Source organism: Mustela nivalis (assembly GCF_964662115.1).
Source record: "Mustela nivalis genome assembly, chromosome: X".
NCBI classification, from domain to species: Eukaryota; Metazoa; Chordata; class Mammalia; order Carnivora; family Mustelidae; genus Mustela; species Mustela nivalis.
In genome coordinates, this window is record NC_139040.1 from 132665302 (window position 1) to 132686410 (window position 21109).

At 59.1% G+C, this 21109-nt stretch overlaps 2 protein-coding genes across 4 annotated transcripts in view; both read left to right on the forward strand.

Annotated features, from left to right (window-relative positions):
- The window catches only part of LOC309856071 (S-geranylgeranyl-glutathione receptor P2RY8-like), a 499501-nt gene that overhangs the window by 47707 nt on the left and 430685 nt on the right, over positions 1-21109 (forward strand). The window lies entirely within an intron of this gene.
- Positions 335-20230, forward strand: LOC309856066 (putative bifunctional dTTP/UTP pyrophosphatase/methyltransferase protein). The gene is made up of 13 exons (XM_082716770.1): positions 335-526; positions 2342-2473; positions 3968-4015; positions 4148-4212; positions 4846-4907; positions 5871-5979; positions 6917-7313; positions 9551-9713; positions 10755-10930; positions 12628-12745; positions 13571-13714; positions 14919-15041; positions 18697-20230. The coding sequence occupies exons 1-13, from the start codon at positions 434-436 to the stop codon at positions 18915-18917; spliced, it is 1851 nt and encodes a 616-aa protein (XP_082572896.1). The 5' UTR covers positions 335-433; the 3' UTR covers positions 18918-20230.

A 21109-nucleotide genomic window follows, 5' to 3' on the forward strand; every position in this document is an offset into this window, starting at 1 on the left:
CCAGCCCCTCGGCGGCGCAGCTGGTTTTGGGGCGCGGGGCGGTGGGGACGCGCAGCCTGGGGTCCGGACTCTGAAGGCAGGGGCGGGGCTCCGGCGGATGGGGCGGGGCGGGGCCTGGGCGGGGCGTCGAGCGGGCCGCGGCCGCGTTGGGGGCGGGGCCTCACTCGGCCGACGTGTGCGGCGCAGGGCGGGGCTCCGGCGGGCGGGGCGGGGCGTCGCGCGGGCCAGGGCCGCTTTGGGGGCGGGGCCTCACTCTGCAGACCAGCGCGGCGCGGGGCGGGGCTCCGCGGGCGGGGCATGGGCGGGGCGTCGCGCCGGCCGGGGCCTCGTTGGGGGCGGGGCCGCACTGGGTCCGGAGCGCGCGGCGCGGGCGCGGGCGTCGGGCTGCGGGTCCGGCTGCCGGCCGGGTGCGCGGCGCGGGGGTCGGGTCGCCATGGTGCTGAGCCCGGTCATCGGGAAGCTGCTGCAGAAGCGCGTGGTGCTGGCCAGCGCCTCCCCGCGCCGCCGGGAGATCCTCAGCCACGCGGTGAGCGAGCGGCCTGCGCCGGGCCTGGGGCGGGGGGTCTGCGGCGGGGCCGGGGCCGGGGGGCCGGGAGTCTGCTGCCTCCGGGGCTGCGGACCCGGGGGATTGGAGCCGTGCGGAGGAGGTTGGGGGGGCCTGGGGCCAGGCGCCTACCGACCTGGGCACCTGGGGGGCCTGCGCCCGGAGGTCCGGTGACCTGGGGCTCTGCTTACTGGGGACCCGGTTATCTGGGGGGGTCTGGAGCTGGGGATCTGGTGATCCCGGGACCTGGTGTTCTGGGGGGGCCTGGAGCTGGGGATCTGGTGATCCGGGGACCCAGCGATCCGGGGACCTGTGGATCCGGGGGTCTGGAGCTGGGATCTGGTGATCTGGGGCTCTAATCACTGAGGAACTGGGCCCCGGGACTCTGGTGATCTCAGGGAGTGGGGCACCTGGTGATTGGAGCTCTGGTGACTGGGGCTTTTGGTTCTGCTGTGGAGGTGTGGGAGAGGGGTTGGGAAGCCAGAGACCCATTGACTTGGGGACCCGGGGCTTGGGGCAGGGGTCTGGAGACCTGGGAGGTGGGGAGGTCAGGGTGTAACTGTGGCGGGAGGTATGGAAGGGGGAGGTCTTGGCGACTGGGGGATCTAGTGATTGGGAGCGTGGTGCCTGTTCCCAGGGGCTTGGGGACCTAGTGAAAGGAAGGGACTGGTGCCTGGTGGTCGGGTGTCCAGGTTCATGGTGACCAGAGACCTGGTGACCCACGCAGGTGGTCTGGTCACTGGTCCCTGGAGCCAAGGGCCCTGCTCACCCAGGAGGGCCTGGTGCTGGGGGCTTACTGACCAGACCAGCTAGGCTAGTGCCAGGAGCCCTAGTGACCCTGGGACCCATTGACTGGATTCTAGCGACCTGTGGCTCAGGCTGGGGAAAGTGGGACTCTGTGTGATGGGGGAACAGGGCTCTGCAGATGGGGGTCTTTGTTGGAGCTGTGGATAGTGATTGAGGGTCCCAGGGACTGACGGTAGTAGCAGTCTGCATGGTCTGGGAACAGAGTCTTCAGGCCAGGCCGAGTGGCCGAGGACCTATTGGCCGGGGCGGGGGGTGCAGGGGTTTTCCCGGGCCAAGGCCATGTCTGTGCCTGACCTGTGTCCATCCTGGAGGTGGTAGTGAGGGACGGACAGAGCCCGAGTGGAGCGGACGTGGTCTCCGTGGGGACGCCCCGTCTGGGGGTAGGGTACTGGAGATAGGAGGAGGGGTTGGGGTGGGTACAGACCAGAAGACGGCTCACAAGGCGATCCAGGGAAAACGGGGTATAGGAGGCCAAGGACCAAGGGGGGGCCCTCAGAGAGGTGTGGGAGGGATGGTCAGAGCCTCACTCAGGGGAGCTCTCTTGGGGGGAGGGGCACTGCCCAGAGGTGGGGGGAGTTTGACCCTTTGCGATCAAGGCCCACATTCCTGCCCACACGTGTTTGGGGACTGCGGTCAGTCCTCTGTGGCATTTTGTGCAGGTGGATGTCTTTAGCTATTTGTACACCGTGGGGATGAAATGCCGGCCTCGGGGACACTCTGGGAGCCCTTTGACCCCACAGAGCCTCACAACCCAGTGCCCTAGCCAAACTTTCCTGCTGGCTTCTGTGTACCGATATCTTCCCGGCAGGTGCGCTGGGCCCCCACCCGCCCCCGCGCCTCCCCAGCCGGCTGGGAGCTGGCCCTGGTCAGCGTTTGGCATCTTCCCAGCACGTGGCAAAGGCCACCTTTACTGTAAGTCGGGCGCCCTGCTGCTCTGCGTCCTTGGGTTCTTCCTGCCAACCCTCAAGACCCCGATCTCCCCTTTTCCAGGGTCTCCGGTTCGAGGTGGTTCCTTCCAGGTTCAAAGAGAAGCTTGATAAAGCGTCCTTCCCCACGCCTTATGCCTATGCCATCGAAACAGCCAAGCAGAAGGCCCTGGAGGTCGCCAGAAGGATGCACCAGGCAAGGGGGCTCTGCTCCTGCGTCTTCACAGAATTCTCTTGCTTGGGAGGGCGGTCTCGGGGTCTCCGTGGACATGCCGTTGATAAAAGCCGTTTTCTATATCGTATGCAATTATGGTAGCTCATCTACCAATGAGTGTTACAGTGTAACCTGCTCTTATAATTAATATAACAGTATCTTTGATATAACATGGTTCATATCCATCTGTTACTCTGTAACGTGCTATTGGGATTAACAGAGTGGTATCATTTACCATAAAAAAAAAATTTAACATAGCTTGGGGTGCCTGGGTGGCTCAGTGGGTTAAGCCACTGGCTTCAGCTCAGGTCATGATCTCAGGGTCCTGGGATCGAGCCCCGCATCTGGCTCTCTGCTCAGCAGGGAGCCTGCTTCCTCCTCTCTCTCTGCCTGCCTCTCTGCCTACTTGTGATCCCTGTCTGTCAAATAAATAAATAAAATCTTAAAAAAAAATTAATGTAGCTCATCTATTTCTATGTGCTACTATGTAAAATACTATTACAATTAACATAATCGTATCATTTATAATAAGGAATGAATATAGATGATCTACTACTGTGTATTACTATACAAGGAATCTTGTGGGTAACATAACAGCATCCCTCAAAATAAATGAACAGACCTGAACTATTCTACGTTACTATGTAATACACTGTTGCGGTGAGTATAAGAGCATCACTCATGGTACAGAATTAACGGACCTACAATATTACTACATAAAACTATATATACTATATAAAACTATGTTACTATATAGTAATAAAAAATATTACTGTATAAAACTATATATAGCACCAGTGACTGTTATGTCATTATTTATGATGCAAAATTAACAGACCTGAACTATTACCGTTACTATATAATATACTGTTACAATGATGACAACAGTATCACTTACGACATAGAATGGACGTACCTTAACTCTTACTATATGTTATTATGTGATGTGCTGTTAGTGACAATAACAGCATCATTCATGATTCAGAATTAATGTAGATTGTTATTGCTAAGTGTTACGATAATATCCTGTTGCAATTAACAGAGCGTAACAAATGCACGGTACTGAATGCTAGAAGAAGTATTGATAGAAATAAGCAAGTGTTGATCAATTGATTTTCGACAGTGTGAAAAGTGAATATTTACGGACAAGCTAAGTTCAAGGTTCCGTACAGATCCCCGATGACCGTGTTCAGCTCCAAGCCTGAATTTTCTACTTGGATTTATTTTATTGTGCAGTGTATTGACCAAGTTTCAACTTCTGTTGAGCGGGCCAGAAAACACCGGCTTTGTCCTTAATTCAGGATAGCTTGGGGAGGATTTGGAGTCACGTTCGTGTCCTTGTTGGGGACATTGAGGACACCCACATCTTAGTTTCTGAAGTGAGAGTGGCCTCGTGCCCACCCATCACCCCACCGGGGTATTTGCGGAAGACGCATGGGGACGTGGTTTCTAAAGCTGCGTTTGGATTTCTTGCAGAAGGACCTCCGGGCCCCCGACGTTGTCATCGGAGCGGATACCATTGTGGTGAGTGCCCCCCACCTCGGGGCCCCCGTTCTGGCCTCCAGTTTGGTTTGTGTGTGCTTGGTGACCGAAGTCAAGGTGCGGACAGGGAGAGCCAGCTGAGTGAGAGTGAATCCCTCCCTGGTTCTCTCGCAGACCATCGGGGGTTTGATTCTGGAGAAGCCGGTGGACAAGCAGGACGCATACAGGATGCTTTCCAGGTGGGCGCAGACGGTCGTCCCCCTGGGAACAGCACTGGGGCAGGACTGAGGCAGGGCCCGTACATGGGGTAGGTCAGGGCCTGGGACGGGGTTGGGGCTTAGGATGGAATGGATAATGTCTGGGTGGCATCCGGTCCTCAGGTTAGGGTCCCAGGCAGGGAGAGTACCGAGGGTGGGGACAATGTCCACAGTGGGGTCAGGTCCCCAGATTAGGGCCCTGGGCAGGGACTGCCTCTGGGGCAGACTTCAGGTCCAGTGAGGTCTGTGCCTGGGGAGGGGTCTGTGCAGAGCCTACCTGGCCACCCTCCTGGCTGTCCCTGTGTCCATGAGCTCTTACTCCTGGTCTCCTGTCCTACTTCTGAGTGGTGGTCTCCCCATGTGCACCTCCCTGTGCTCGGCTCTCCCCACGAGCTCTGCTTGGGCAACAGGCAGACGGGCAGTCTCCCTCCGGGCCGGACGTGCTCAGCCTCTACCTCAGGGCGTCTCAGCCCCGGGGCCGTGCCATGTTCCATGCACCCATGTTTCACTCTGCTGCAGGACAGCAGGTGGACGGCTGAGAGCAGGGTGGCGGGAATGTGCCGCAGAGCACGGCTCTGGCCCGGGGGACACGGTCGTGCCGATTGCGTCTTGCAGGTTGAACGGGAAAGAGCACAGCGTCTTCACGGGCGTCGCCATTGTCCACTGTTGCACCACAGGTACAGCACCGCCGGCCTCCTCCCCAGGCCCGGGGCCACCGCGGGCGGAGCCGGTGACCCTGCAGACCTGCGCCCTCCCTCCTGCCTTGGCAAGTCGGGGCTGCACAGAGGCCTCGGAGCACCTGACAGAGCTGGGCTCGCCCGCCCAGTGTGACCCACGCAGGTGCTTCCCTCCAGACCTTCCGTCCGGAAGACAGAGAGGGCTGGCTCACACCGGCCAGCCGGAAATCACAGCAAGACAAAGAAGGTTTTTTAAAAAAGACAGAAACCTCAAGGATTGTCTGCAAAAGCTGCTTTGCATAATGTGCCCCGCGGGCCGTGCAGGGGCTTTCCAGCCCCAGAGCCTAGGTCTCTGGGCCAGCCCCGAAGTTCTGTTTCTTTTCTTTTTTTAAGATTGTATTTATTTGACAGAGAGATGCATTGAGGGAGGGAACAGAAGCAGGGGGAGTGGGAGAGGGAGAAGCAGATTTCCTCTGAGCAGGGAGCCCAATGCCAGGCTCGATCCCCTGGGATCAGCTGAGCTGAAGGCTGACTGATAATGACTGAGCCACCCAGGCAGTGCCCCCCCGCCCCCACCCCGAGGTTGTTTCCGCGGGGAAAACCCAAGACCCCATGCTTGTCTGGGTGCTGGGCTTGCAACATTGTTCATTCCCCAAAGCCCAGGTCTGGGTCTGCAAATTGCAACTTTTTTATCCCCCAAACTTCGTTGCCCACCCTCCCCCCCACTGTTCTGGGTCTTGGATTGCAACTTTTTATTCCCCAAACCCCAACCCCCTGCAGGTTGCAACTTTTTATTCCTCCATGGTTTTGCATGCTTGAGTTTGCAATTTAATTTTTCCTGCCTGAAGCCTCCTCCTGCCCCTAATTAAGAACTGAGAACCCGGACCGATGTCCCCCAGGTGCACAGAGCCCAGCGGTGGGGCCCTGAGGCTGCGCACCCTGACCGGCCGCCCTGTGTTGCAGACGCGCAGCTCGACTTGGAGGTGTCCGAGTTCCACGAGGAGACCACGGTGAAGTTCTCTGAGCTGTCGGAGGAGCTCCTGTGGGAATACATCGACAGTGGGGAGCCCATGTGAGTCCCTCAGACGAGGACACTCATTCCTTCGCGTGGGTGGGCCACCCTCAGGACAGGACCCCTCCAAACGTCCCACCTCCCAACACCATCCCCTTGGAGGTTGGATCTCAGTATATGAATTTGGGGGTGCAGGGGACACAGACATCTGGTTCATGCTCATCGTGTTACTGTCCTGATTACACCGGGGGCCGGCCTCAGGCAGGCAGTGCAGGGACCCGGGTGATGGGCTTGCTGGAGGAACAGCGGGGGTCAGGGGCTGCTGGCAGGGCCCGTGTCAGGACCTGAGCTGCCCTGGCCTGGGACAGTGAGTGCGAATCACCCCAAGTGTGAGACGCGGTCTTGGGCTGCGGTCCGGTGAGCAGGTGAGTACACGGCCGAGCTCACCTGCTCCCGGTTCTGTTCCCCACGTGGAACGGGGCCAGGTGGGGGACAGGTGCTTGAGTACAGATGCCAGGGGACGGTCCCAAGTGCTGAGGATGCCCCGAACCAATGACTCCTGCCATTTTAAGGACTGGGGTCAAAGGGAAGCAGACGACAGAGGGTCAGGTAGAACGTGCTAGGTGCTCAAGTCAGGGTCCAGGAAAGGGCCTTTGAAGTGCCCTTTTCTGTCCCGAAGGAGGTCTCGGCAGAAGCTGCAGGACCAGAGATGCAGGCGGGCACAAAAGCATGGCCTCGGTGAGCGTCCTCACTGCACTGCCCCTGAGATTGCTGCCCCAGGCCTGGTGTGGGGGGGCAGTGTCCCCGAGGGACCGTCTGGGACACCAGGTCATCGCCCAGGATGGGACTAGACTCGTCACTGAAGCAGCCCGGGGGGATCGCTGGGCTCCTGCCCGCCATCCCGTCTGATCACGTGCAGTGAAGCCGTCCAGCAGGCACCCGTCTTTTGACCCTTCAGACTTTGATTTCTCCTGTAACCGTCTTCCTCCCCGCGCAGGGACAAGGCCGGCGGCTACGGGATCCAGGCGCTGGGCGGCATGCTGGTGGAGCACGTGCGCGGAGACTTCCTCAACGTCGTGGGCTTCCCCCTGAACCACTTCTGCAAGAAGCTGGTGGAGCTGTACTCCCCGCCCCGTCGCGAGGACCTGCGGCGGGTCAAGCACGACTCCATCCCCCCCGTCGACACCTTCGAGAACCTGAGCGACGTGGAAGGGAGCGGGTCCGACCCCGCTCAGGGCGATGACGGTGGCGGCCACGGAAGGACAGAGGCGGACGGGGACCGGACACAGGCTCCTGCTGGCCCGCAGGGAACAGACTCTCACGGGACAGGGGAGAGCCCGCCCCCCTTCCCAGCGGGCCTTCTGGAACTCATAGACGGCTTTAAAGCATCAAAGGTACCTGTCTGAGTGTCCCGGGGCAGCCGTAACAGATGACCGCAGACTGCGGGCTGGAAACCCCACAGTTTCATCCTTTCTCAACTCTGGAGACAGGATCTAAGATCCAGGTGGGGCAGGACCACTGAGATCCAGGCGGGGCAGGGCTGTCCATCTTCCTGAACCTCTTGGAGAGGGTCCTTCCTGCCTCTTCTAGCTTCTGAGGCTCCAGGTGTCCCCGGGCTGGTGGCCGTGTCCCTCTCATCTCTGCCTCTGTCTTCACATGGCTTATCTGTGTCTCATCTTCTGTCTCTTATAAGGACACCCGTCCTTGGATTCGGGACCACCCCGATCCAGGATGAGCTCATTCCGAAGCCTTCCCTTCATCCCATCTGCAAAGACCCTATTTCCAAATAAGATCTCCCTTTGCAGGTTCTAGGGGCCAAGACTTTGGCCTATCTTTTGGGGCCCAGTGTTCAGCCCATACAGGTGTCCCCAGCTGATTTCCTGCCTTCATGAAATGGCTTGGCAGAGAGAGAGTGACTTTGGGGGTCACAGAGGCTGTGACCTGATTTGCTGGGGCTCAGACTGTGGCGTGTGAGACTCGTGCTCAGGGCTGTGGTGGCCGAGTCCGGTGCCCAGCTGGGGCGAGCTGTCTGTGATTACTTGAAGGTGAGCAGCGGTCTCATGACCTCAGCACAGGGCACACAGGGCATTTCTGACTGGCCTCTCCCCAGCCCAGGATGACGAGGCCAGAATGCTGACCGTGCAGCAGCCTCGGGGAACCCAGCATGCCCCTGGCCAGGTGGACTCTAGCACTAGGTCACTAGCTGCCTGGAGGGATCTGTGACCTCCTCGTACTGTGGCTTTGGGATCCCAGACACCTGTTCCAGCCAGAGGGTGTCGCAGGCGGTGAGGGAACCTGCAGGCCACTGGGTGCTCTCTGGAGCCAGCTGGTGCCTGTGGCTGTGGCCTCCCCAGGCCTTCCTGCGAGGTCATAGACACTTCCCAGAAACACCCGGGTACCCACGCCACACTGGACAGCCTCTGAGGCAGAAGCCCACCTGCTTGTCTTCTGCCACCTCCGTCAGGGACAGGGCTGGTGCGGCCATCCATGCCGCCACACGGCCGTTACGTCTCTCCAACCTTCTGCTGTCCCACTCGGCCGGCCTTCCAGCCGTCTGAGCAGCTCTGGGCTTGAGAGAGAGCTGGAATGCGGCCCTCCCCGTGCCTGGGCTCCGCAGGGACCACGTCAGTGGCTCTGGGGTGCTGGGTGCGGGAACTGGAGATTGCCCCTTCCCACACTGCAGCCCTGGCCGCTTCCCTGGCCTCGTCTGGGGCAGAAGCTCTCCTGATTAGGAGAAGTGGTTGTTCTGTGTTATGCCTCAAAATGTCAAATTTCTCTGCAAAGTGATAGTTAAAAGATAGTGCAATGGACCATCACCTGATGGACGTATACGCCGTCCCTCTCTTCCTGTCGATCTACCTGCTTATCTACCTGTCCTCAAACTATCAGCTAGGATCTATCTACCTATGTACCTGTGATCAAAGATCAATTATCTGCCTATCTCTCGTCTGCCTATCTGATCTATTATCTGTCCGCCTAGCTACCTGTGTGTCTGTCTGCCCGCTTACTACATCGCTGTGTTGAACAAAGGTCTCCCAGTGGTCAGGTGAGCTGACCAAGCTGAGGGGCAGGAAGGAACCTGGGAGCGTGTCTCCTCACCAGGGCCGTCACGGTTCGTTCTAGAAGCAGCTCTGCATCGGGCCCTTGAGAACGTGCATCAGTTGTCACAGATGGTTTTGGCATCACGAGGTGAGGGCAGTGTGAGCGAAGGTTATCGCTGTCACCGGAGGGCATCTGTTCTGAGCTTTGTAGAGACTCTGCACTTGAGGACAGCCCTTTGCCTCCAAATACAGTCATGTCCTGAGGTCCTGGGAGTTAGGGCTTCAGCCTACAGATCTTGGGTGGAAACACCATTCAGCCTAAAGCCGCAGCACACTGTTTTGTTTTGTTTTGTTTTGTTTTGTTTTGTTTTCCCTATGGCACCGTTTTTCTGCTTGGTATTCACTGATGTGCTTTTGCCTTGTGCAAACTTGGTATCAGCTGGTGCCTAAATCTACTGTCTCTGGAGGAGTTTCCGTTGACAAGTTAAATATGTTTCACAGCATTGACCTCCATGTTTTGGGTCCACAGGAGTCAAAAGTCCTTGATAAGTCACAGAGTAAGTCTAACTGTAGTTGTTTCTAATGGATAGGCCCTGTTCATGGCTTGCAAGTTGAATGTGTTTGATGTACTAAAAGTTGACGGCCCACTGAAGGCCGTGGATATCGCAGGCAAAATCGATGCCTCTGTGTGCGGAACTGAACGGCTCCTGGATGTCTGTGTGGCCCTGGGATTGCTGGAGAAGACAGACAGAGGTAAGAGGACATCTGAGGTGTCTTGCTGAGAATCCTTGTAGGTGGAAGTAAGTCACCAAGTGAAGGTGGTTTCTGAGCCAAGGCGGGGAGGATGAGACCATCAGAACGTAGCTTTTCCCCAAGGGGAGAAGCAGAGGATGGAAGAAAGGAGACATAGGTGTGTGTTGAGGGGGGGGGTGTATTAGGAGAGTGACTTCTCTATGGGCTCTGCTCTCAAACGACCTATATCAGCATTCACCAGAGAAACAAAACCAGTGGCCAAAGGCCTCAGAAGAATGACACTGAGGTGTTAAAAGGGATTCGGTGCTGTTCTTTATTTCTCATAATTCTTCATTTCTCAGCCTGTGCAACCTTCCATGGAGCGATAGGGTCTTCCCCACCATCACCTGTACCCCCAGTCTCCATTCTCCAGATGCAGGTGTCCCAGAGGGGCTCCCACGGGCCAGGTCTTACAGACAGCCCAGCTGGGCACGAAGAGGGTGGAGACAGGAAGAGACTCACCACCAGTCCAGGCTCTCCAGAGAAACAGAACCCGTGGTCTGCAGACCTGCAGGTGTATAGCAAGGAAATGGCTCATCCGCTATGCTAGTGGGGTGGTTGAAAATCAGTACACACTGACCCTGAAGTCTCGAGACACAATGTCTTCTAGCTCAGCAAAATGTCATCCCTGCTCTTGGCACCTTCGCCTGATTAGATGTGACCCACCCACATTGCCCAAGGTCACCTGTAGTTATAGATGTCAAAACACTCCACAGCAACATCCCTCCTGGCATTGTACCTAAGAACCAGGCACCATGACCCAGCCAAGTGACTGTCCTAGGGGGTTTGGGGGCATCACCCCTGGGAATGCCCACCTGCTTGGTTAATACAGGAGTCCACCTGCATGCTGGGTCTGGGCTGTCTCTTCATGGAGCCGCCCCTGAGCGGATGCCCTGTGCCCCAGTCAGGCAGGTGAGGTTTGTGCCCCCATGTCAAGACCCACGCTGTGGGCTCTGCTGCGGCGTCCCTGCTAGGAGCCCCCACGATGCCTTGTCACGTTAGGTTACCGCAACACGGAGCTGGCAGATGTGCACCTGGCGTCGGACGGCGAGTATTCCCTGCACGGCTTGGCCATGCACAGCAACGACCACTTTTGGAGCCTCTTCACGGACCTGGAGCTCGCCGTGCGGGAGGGAGCCAGCGCAGCATTTGGGAGGAAGGCGGAAGAGCCCGTTCAGGTACCGAGACTCGGAACGTTTGTTGTCACGTCGTGGGCGTATCTTCCAAAAGGACCGACGGGTGCAGAACCCTTGCCCTGCCAGTGGGTTAACAGGGACCTGTTAGAAAACCACAAGAGTTGGCTCCTGTGACCTCAGGAGCCGTGCAGGGAGGCCCGTGGGCGGGGGCAGGGCAGGGAGATGGGGGCCAGGTGGTCCCGTGACCACCAGGGCCAGGTGGTGCCCGAGAAGAGACAGTGCTTGTAGGACCGGACTTGGGCCTGCACGGAATTAACGCACCGTGTTTCCTTCTTGTGGTTAAATCGGAGGGACCCTGTCCTTGGAGCTCACGGTCCGCAGAGCCCTTCCTACCGTGTCTCTCCCTGGTTCCCCTTCCCCTTCCAGAATGCTTTGGGGGTTGGGGGTGCAGCATTGGCCGAGGGCAAACACCTGTGGCACTGACCCAGGCTGTCCGCGGGATCCAGAACTGACCGTGAGAGCACGGGGCTTGTACCCAGCCTGGGCAACAGGGACAGAGACAGACGGTCTCGGGAGGGTGCAGGCCAGGGGGCTTACGGACAACAGACATTTCCTTCTGAGGGTTCTGGAGGTAGCGTCCAAGGTCAAGATGCCTGCAGACTCAGGGTCTCTTGGCTCGAACTCGACTGTCTTCTCTGTGGTCCTCACCGGGTGACGGGGGCAGGTGTCTCTGCACCCTCATGACCCCGTCCCCTGCTAGATGCCCACCTCTGACCGCCATCCCCGTGGGGCTTAGGTTTTGACATGGGAAGTGGAGGGGAGTCGGACGCAGCAGAGAGACCCCCAGTTAGGTGGAGACAGAGAAGAGAAGCCACAGACGGGGCTCCCTGGGAACAGAGTGGGCGGTGTAGGGCCAGGAGGAAGGGAGGGACCCCTGTGAGGTGGGCTGGCTCAGGTGGGCTGCCTGCGGCCCCGTCTGTCCCTGTGGGATTCAGGGACACGTCCAGCATCTCCTCACCATGGTGTACCCTGCAGCGCTGGGGGCCCCAGGAGGCCCCCTGCCCAACGGGGGACCCCATCCTCCCGGCTGCCCTGCAGAGGTCCCGACCACACGGGGACCCCACAGGGGAGGTGGGCGAGGGGCTGTGGTCTGACTTTTGCTGAGATAGTCAGCAGCACGGAGCCAGCTGTAGGGGCCCCTGGGGGACCCCACCCTGTACCCCTCCTCCTTGTCCACAGAGACCCTTAGTGGGGGGTCTGGAGCCTCCAGGGTGACCATCCTCGACAACTGACTTCAGATTCTTAGACGTGGGCATCTGTTAGGATGGGAAAGGGAGGATTCCAGTGCCTCTGGACCCCCAACCCACACCCGCAGCACTGGGCTGGACAAGGTCCTGCCCCCTCGGACCCCCAAGTCTGCTTCCTGCCCGACCCTACCCCAACCTGCCCCTAACCCTGCTCTGCCCTTCCCCTGCCGGCTCTGCACCACCCACCTCCTCCCGACCCAGGCCTCACTGTGTCTCCCCAACCCCCTCCCGACCCAGCTCTGCCCCACCGGTCCCCCTTCCCGACCCGCTTCCCCAGCAGACCCCTTCCCCGGTGCAGCTGTGCCCTAACGCTCCCCTCCCCGTGAGCCCCGCTGAGTTCCCACCTGCAGAAACGCCCGGTGGCCCCCAGCCAGAGTGCAGGAGCTCCCCGGGCCTCGGTGGGGGCTCTCCTCACGCCCCATTCTCTTTCAGAGCAAGCACAAGACGCTGCAGTTCATGAGGGCGATGCACGGCTTCGCCATGCTGACGGCACGCCAGGTGGCCACCGCCTTCGACCTGTCCCGGTTCACCTCCGCCTGTGACCTAGGAGGTGCGTAGCGCTCCCCGCCTGCTCCCGCCAGGAATCGGGAGCAAAGGGCTCTGTGCATTTCTTATGTGAAGTCATGCTCACCTCATGTGCTCTTAAGATGTCCAGGATGCATCTCCCTCTTGAGGAAGCATCTGAGGCCTGAATTTGGCCATGGCGGGAGCCGGGGCTTGGGCAGAAATCCCCAAGTGCTAGGAGGTTCTAGCAACGGGCAAGGACCCCCACAGAGGTTATAGGGCCCTTTCTGGTGGATGCTGAGTGGTGGGAAGAGGATCGCGACCCCATCCGCCCCCATCCCATCAGCTCTAATTGTGCCTCATACACTTTCCTGCCCATCCCAACCCACTCCCTAGCCCAGGGACAGCACGCGGGGCAAGCAGTTGCCTGCCTAAGAGGTCCAATGGGATTGGGGTCCCAGAGGACCAGGTTTTATTTCCCTGTCAGCCGCATACCTTTCTTGCTGGTGGCCCAGAGTGGCTGCTGGTGCACCAGCCATCACACCAACCATCTTGCACCAGAAAGGAGATAAGGTGCAGCCTCCCCTTCCCCACCACACAGCTGGGCTCTGTTCGCCCTCCGTGACTCTGTGCCCACCCCTGCTCATATGGCTCTGGCACCGGCAAGTGAGGTCCTGTCCTCCAGAGGCCGCGAGGCCTGCATGAGACCACACAGATCTATGCCACGGCTGGCTTTCTTTCCCGGTGTTGACCTCAGTCTCTGTGCTCAGGCATCGTTTTGGTTTTACCATGGTTGAATTTGGGAGACGGGCGAGGGTTTCATCAGCGCCGGCGGGTCGGGTCACGAAGTGTGTGTTGGCATTTCCCGCAGGCTGCACAGGTGCCCTGGCCCGAGCGCTGACCCAGGAGTACCCGCGTCTGAAGGTGACTGTGTTTGACCTCCCGGAGGTCATCGAGCACGTCCCGTGTTTTCAGCCCGAAGGACGGCGGACGGACCGGATCAGCTTCATGCCAGGTAGACGCGTCTCGGTCTTTGCCGTGAGCCAGTGTTCGGCCGGCCTTGTTTGTTTGTACAGAGGCAGGTGCGCGTCTGTGTGTGTGACTGTGTCTGTGTGTGTATGTGTGTGTTTGCATATGTGCGTATCTGTGTGTGCTGCCTGTGTCTCTGTGTGCACAGATGTGTGTGTTGTGTCTGCAGGTGTGTGTTGTGTCTGCAGGTGTGTGTTGTCTCTGCATGTGTGTGTTGTGTCTGCAGGTGTGTGTTGTGTCTGCAGGTGTGTGTTGTCTCTGCATGTGTGTGCATGTGTGCATCATCTGTGGGTGCATTTGTGTGTCTCCATGTACATGCCTATTGTCTGGATGCCTGCAAATGTGCGCCTGTGTATATGTCTCTGTGTTTGTGTGCCTGGGTGTGCACAGACTCGCATGTGTGTTGTATGTGCGTGCATATGAAACAAGAAACAAGTGCTGCGTGTGTACTTATTTCTGCATGTGGGTATATACGCACGAGTGTAGTTTGTGCGTGTGCATGCTTGTGTGGTTTTGCCTGTGTGCTGTGTGTGCATGGTGCCTTTGTTCTCTGCACATGCACGCATGGGCGTGTGGTCTGTGTATTCGTGTCTATGTATATGTGTATGCCTGTGCATGTATGCGTGTGTTGTCTGCGTGTCCGTGCAGATACGTATATGTCTCTGCGCAGATCTGCGTATTGTCTGTGTGCGTGCATGTGGGTCTCTGTGTGTATGTGCACACCCGTACGCATCTCCCAATCCTGCGAATAGGAGTGCGAGTGGCAGTGGGATTGGAAGCCGTCACGGTGGGAGGGCAGGTGGGACGTGGAATGGCCGACGTGAGCACCTCCAGGTGTCTACAGCCCACCCAAACGCCAAAAGCAAGTTCCACAAAAGCTAGAGCAGGAAGGCCTTGAGTTCGACGTGAGGGAGAACTTCCAGGAGGGGCAGCCGTCAGTGTGGGGGCAGCTGGACGTGAAACCGCTCCCGCCCCGAATCTTGGGAACACCCAGCCCCAGGGCAGACGAGGTGGCGGGCCCGGGGTTCCCCGCTGCAGGTTGTGGGGTGCAGGACACCGTTCTCCCCCCACAGGCAGTCTCTGCCTTCTGCTCCAGCAGCTCTGGGGAGCGGCACACCCCCGGTGTCCAGCAGGGGCAGGACCCGGTCCGGCGTCCCTGACGGACTCCTGACATCGTGTTGTCACACCAGGTGACTTTTTCAAGGACGACCTCCCGGAGGCAGACCTGTACATCCTTTCCAGAATCCTGCACGAGTGGCCGGACGACAAAGTCTGCGAGTTGCTGAGCCGCGTCTCGAACCGCTGCAAGCCGGGTGAGTCCGGGCCGCGACCGGGTCCTTCTTGCAAACGTAAACGCCGTTTGCACTTACAAAGAAACAAAGATGTGTACAGAGAGCCGTGCCCCGGGTGCTGTTTACCGCGTCCCGCTGACAATGTGCTCGAGCCACAAGGGGGTGGAGGAAGGTTTGGGGACGTCTCCCTGGAGCCCCTCATCCGGTCCCGATAAAGCCAGTGACGGCATCTTTGCTCTCAGGCCCCAAAGTCTCCAGGATGCTTCTCCGATTGCTGTCCTGGGCGACCCTTGTCCCCGCCACCATGTCCAACCACTCAGGGCCATCATGGCCCATCAGGCCACAAAGAGGGGCACGCCCAGTTCCTGGGATCCCTTCCCAGACTCTCAAGGTCCCCAGTCCCGCAAAGCAGAGCCCTCACTCCCATGTCCTGTGCCTGGTCCACTTAGGGAAGAAACACAATATAGCAATTCGCGGGTCCTTCCGCTCCACGGCGGCCGGGAAACGCCCCGCGCGTTTGAGCTCCTTTTTCACACACAGAGAAGGGCAACAGGGTGTGTGTGGACAGTGTTAGAGAAAGAGAGAGAGACCGGTCTGTTCCAAGGAATCAGTTCATGTGATTGTGTAGCCTGGGATGTCGAACGTCTGCTGGTGGACCGGGCAGCCGGTGACCCGGGGACAGGCTCCTGCTGAGGCTCAAGTCTGCACACAAGCCGGAGGCAGAATTCCCTCTTCCTGCAGGAGGCCAGTCTCTTTGCTCTCAAGACCTTCAACTGATGAGACGAGGCCCACCCACACCGGGGCGCACCACCTGCTTCTGCCGACTGAACCGTGAATCTCATCCTCAAGGAACCATCCTAGAAACCCCCGGAGAGATCCTCGGCCACGAATCTGGGCACCGCGGTCCGGCTGAGATGACCCGTACCATTAAACATCAACCCCCGGCAGCCCCCTGGCAGGGCCGTGTTATCTGTGGCCCCCAGCTCAGACACAGGGCCCCATGGAGGGCACACAGGGACATTTTATTCGGCATGAGGTTCAGCTAGCATTTTCGATGCCTCCCGTCCACCTTCTCCTCCACGTGCTGGCCGCTCGGGGTACCGCCCACGCCCACCCTCCAGAGCAGAGTCTGGGAGAAACGTGGAGAGTCTCCTAGCTCCACGCGGTGCCCCCCGCTCTGCGCAGGCAAACAGGCATCCAGAACGGAAAGATATGCTTGGGGACCGTGGGACAAACAGGCTCGCAGAAGGCAGAGGGCAGAGTCCGTCCCCCGCTCCGTGCACAGAGCGTGGCCGCAGGAGCAAACAGCAGGAAAGTTCTAACCAGTAAAACGGGGGAAAAGGCAGAGACGGAGCGGACCGACAGCCGTGCCAGCAAAGTGAGACGATCAGCTCAGGTCACGATCTCAGGGTCCTGGGATCGAGCCCCGCATCGGGCTCTCTGCTCAGCAGGGAGCCTGCTTCTGTCTCTCTCTCTGCCTGCCTCTCTGCCTACTTGTGATCTCTCTCTCTCTGTCAAATAAATAATAAAATGTTTTAAAAAAAATGCAACAGACAGCGAATTACCAGTTCACAGCTGTAGACAGAAAGCCCCACAGGCGTTTGTGGACTCAAAGCGCTGAGCACTGCCCCCCGCCGCCGCCGCCATTCCGAGGAGGCTCCTGGAGACGTTCTGGAGTGAAGTACACACAGACGCTGCCCAGGAACCAGACCCGACGGTGCTCCCACCACGGGACAGCACTGAGGGTCCTCAGGTGATGGTTCAGGTGCGGACGGTGCGTGGAGAGTCCCGTGAGCTGGACTAGCAGAGACTCGGACACAGGTGCGGGACGTCACACGTCGGAGCGTTTGGAAACAGTATCGCCACACGTTGACCCATCTCCTGGGGCATCTGGGGACGTGAGCGTTTGGGGACATGTTAATAAGCGCCGCAGAGAAAATTGAGCAACTGCTTTTCAATGAGCCAAGCTCCGTGCCAAGAAAGGCGGTGGCGTTCGGGCATCCTTGTTGGTCTGTGCGACTGGATGGCTTGTGCAACTTGCCCGCCCCTCCCAACCCCCACCGCCGCTCCGAAGTCATGTCCACTGGGAACGTGTGAACCGGACCTTGTTGGGAAATAGGGTCTTTGCAGAGGTGGTGAGGGGAAGGCTGTGAGATGAGCTCATCCTGGATCAGGGAGGTCCTGAATGCAAGGACGGGGTCCTTGTAAGACACAGAAGAGGAGACACAGACGCAGAGGAGAAGCCACCTGAAGATGGAGGCAGAGACGGGCGGGATGTGACCACCAGCCCAGGGACACCTGGAGCCCCAGAAGCTGGAAGAGGCAGGAAGGGCCCTCCCCGGGCGCCTCTGGGCGGGAAGCAGGCCCTGCCCCGCCTGGGTCTCCGCGGCCCTGCCCCGCCTGGGTCTGAGACTCTGGCCTCCAGAGCTGGAAGAGAATAAATAACCAGTCTGTGGTCACTTGTTGCCACAGCCCCAGGACACGCACGCTGTCCGGGAGAGGCAGGCGTTCACGCGGCCATCCCGGTGTCACGTGGGCACACGGGCCGCTCCGCGCGGAGAACGTGGCCTTGGGAAGACGGGTTTCTGCCTGTTTCTTCCCTGCAGCGTTCCTAAGCCCTGGAACGGAGCCCAGCCCAGAGCGGATGTCCACAAAGCTGCGAGTGAAGCGATCGTGAAAGTGCCCCCACCCGCTGGAAGGCTGCCATCCTGCCCGTGCGTGCCGAGTTGTTAGCTTGAACTTGGCCTCGAGACAGACGACCTGACAACACAGGCCGTGGCAGCCGCTAGGAACCGGGGCTTCCCGTCCGCCCCCAGAGCTGGGAGTTGGGTGGTGAGCTGCACCCAGGGCAGAGTGGAGGGTCCTGGGGGTCCACAGGACTGAGCCGAAAGTGCCCGGTTTAACCTGAGTCTTCTGGAGCCTGTGGTGTTAGCCCCCCGTGTGCATTTCTTTGAAAAACGCCAAGATGGATGATACGCTAGAGAAATGCTCCGATCCCGGTTCGGTTACCCCGCGTTCCCTTGCATGCCTGGAACCAGCAAGAGAAGACGCCCCAGAATTGTCCCAGCAACGGCCACCGCTGGGCCCTTGCCTGCGGATCGGCCCCTTGCCTGTGGATCTCAGGGGTAGGACAACCACCCCAGAACGCAGACGTGAACTACGTCCTGCCGGGCTCCTTAGCGTCCCGAGGGAGCTGAGTTCCCGCCGCTTGGTTTCTCCGTCCTTTGTGAAGGGCTTTGCATGGAGAGACGCGGACAGACGCGTACGGGGCGCGTACACACACATGCACACACACACACGCACACACTTTGTTCTTGAAGCTCTCACGCTTTGTGCACCCGTCACGCAAGGGTTCCTGGGTCTGGCGTGCCTGGTCCTGGCCGTGTCCCGAAGCAGGTGCCGACCCAGGTGTGCTCATGGGGTTTCCAGGGTGAATGCGTGCTCCCTGCTGGGACCTCCGGACCCTGCACCCAGCGTTTCTGGCTTGTGTCCCCACACGGGGAACCCTCAGGGGAGCCCTGGGCTGCGTCTGTGTGACTGAGCCCCCGTCCAGGCTGGCCCGTGAGACCCCTCGCTGTCTCCGTGTTCTCTCTCCATGTCTCTGTCTGTCCCCCACCCCCGCAGGGCTCTCCGCCGAAATCTTGTCTGTGACTCTAGCTAACTGTGTTCTTCACAGGCGGCGGCATCTTGGTGGCTGAGAAGGTCCTGGAGGACAAGCCAGCGGCACGGGGCAGCCTGCCGGCGTCCTTGAACCTGCTGGTGCGGACCCAGGGGAGAGAGCGCGGCCTTCCCGAGTACCGGGCGCTGCTGGAGCGCCACAGCTTCCGGGACGTGCGGCTCGCACACGCGGGGGACAGGCTGGACGTGATGCTGGGCACCAGAGCCTCGCCGCCCTGAGGCCCCCGGCATGAGACGCTGCTCTCCCAGGAGGCCGACGGGCGGCCCCGTCCCCAGGGTCGGCCACCAGGTACCACCAGGACTGACAGCATCTCACCAACCGTGGAACCACACAGAATAAAGCAGCAAAATGCACCTGCTCCAAGCTCGTTTGTGGGTCCCGAGATGGGGCAGGCTGTGCCCGGAGGTGGGCAACACCAGCCAGGTGCGCACCCCAGGACCTGTCCACCCCAGGACCTACCTACATGGCTGGCTCTCCAGCAGGAGTCAACCTGCGGCCGCCGCCTCCTTCACACCTGTTCTAGACATGTGTGTCCGTGTGACTCCCGGCCGCTCGGCCCCGCAGGACACCTGCCGTGTGCCGGGTTCCTGGGGCGCCCTGTCTCCTACCCTTTCCGCCCGGATGCTGGGAGCAGGGCCGCGGCCTCCCCCCGCGACCTTGGACAGCTCATGTCTTTAAGAAGCTGGTTAGCTCCCGCGGCGTCCAACGCGCGTCCCCGGCCGACCGGTTTCTCGCTCACGTCTCTCGTGTATGGTCCCTGAGTTACCTCGTTGTCTGAAAGAGGGCAGGTGTGTCCCTGTTCTCTCGTGGGGGGGCAGCAGCAAATGCCTATGACCCACGAGCCGTCTGTCCTTGACGTCACGGGATGATTCGAGAAACGGCCCGGCCGGTCCCACAGGGGCCACGTTGGGCGAGGCCAGCCTGGCGGCGTTCTCTGCCCGTGCTCGCGGCTCACAGCCACCTTCCGGGGCGCCTGGCAGGCTCGGTCGGCCGAGCCCTCCGCTCTTGGCTTCGACTCAGCTCGCGATCTCACGGTGGTGGGATCGAGCCTCGGGTCTGGCTCTGTCCTCAAAGAGGAGGCTGCTGAGATCCTGTCCTCCTCCTGCCTCGCCCCTACCACATGCACCTGCTCTCTCTTTCTCTGTCTCTCCCAAATAAATCTTTTTAAAAAGTAATAATAACAGGTGAAGCGTCTGCCTCCAGCTCCGGTCATGATCCTGGGGTCCTGGGATCGGGTCCCGCGTCGGGCAGTCCTGTACAGGCGCTTTCCGCCTCTCTCTGTGTCAACTAAGCGAATCAAGTCTTTTGAAAAAAATTAATATTGAAAACCAATAAGAGTGAAAATAAAACACGGTACGTTTCTTAAACATAGACAAATCTATGCAGATTAACGCTTCCTGTGTATGAAGCTATTTTGTAAAACAATGCAGTATGTGCAGTTCTAGAGGTATATACTTATAATGCAAATTCTATATATTGTGTATTATCTGTATCTGTTCTACGCAGACATAAATGCATACTTTTGGTTGAAGTCCGAATTTTTTTCTTTCTTTCTTTTTTTTTTTGAATCACAAGGTGTGTCTCCGTAGGAGGCTGGAGTGGGAGAAGGGAATGAGATGCTGATCTAAGGGGCCGTGCTGTCCTCCGGGGCGCCCACGACTGCCCTGTGCTGAGAACAAAGGTCAAGGACTCAAGGCTCCTCTGTCCTCTGTTCCCGGCCCCCGGGCAGGCGCCAGGGAAGATGCTCCTCCCTCCCTGGGGCCCGTCCTCCACCCCATCCAGTCCCCACACCCACTGGCCAGGGCTCACATCCGCCGTGAACTGGCCCCAGCTGGGGAAAGCTGGGTGACACTGACACGGTCACCTTGGGCCACTCCGGTCATGTCCTTCCCCACCTGGGAGAACAGGGCGTTTCCTGCAGGACCTTTTGTATAGGTGGAAAGCTGTGGCCTCGGAAGTGGGTGTTCCCCGTACACCTGTTGTCCGGCCCCTGGGCTGGCCCGTGAGCTGTCTCAAGGACATGGGTTTTGTTAGAACCCACCGTGCGTCTCACCACTGCTGGTGCCTGCTGCCGTGACTTGGAACACCCAAGCCCCCGTGGGTCCCGGCTGCACAGAGGGACCCGGCCCCACAACCCCCAGAGGGGCTGACCCTGAGTTTTGCACACCCACAGCTGTGTCCTGAAACCCCGGATCCACCGGAGGGAGACCCGGGGTGGAGAGCAGCCGCCAGATCTCACTGGAGAGTCCCACAAAGGTTCTGTGGGTTCCTTATCCTGACCCGTTTCTGCCGCAGGAACTTTTCGTAGCCAAACCTTGGAAAAATGAGAAGAGAAGATGGGATTTCTATACTCTAAAGACCTGACCTTTCATGTATTAGGAACGCTGCTCAAGCTGTCTTTAGGGGAGTC

What these genes read in the sequence shown, in the direction of transcription:
- LOC309856066 (XM_082716770.1), top strand. Translation starts at nt 434, where the DNA reads ATGGTGCTGAGCCCGGTCATCGGGAAGCTGCTGCAGAAGCGCGTGGTG. An exon ending in TCGGAGCGGATACCATTGTG is followed by an intron (nt 4,016 to 4,147) that starts GTGAGTGCCCCC and finishes GTTCTCTCGCAG; the next exon opens with ACCATCGGGGGTTTGATTCT. An exon ending in ACGGCTTTAAAGCATCAAAG is followed by an intron (nt 7,314 to 9,550) that starts GTACCTGTCTGA and finishes TCTAATGGATAG; the next exon opens with GCCCTGTTCATGGCTTGCAA.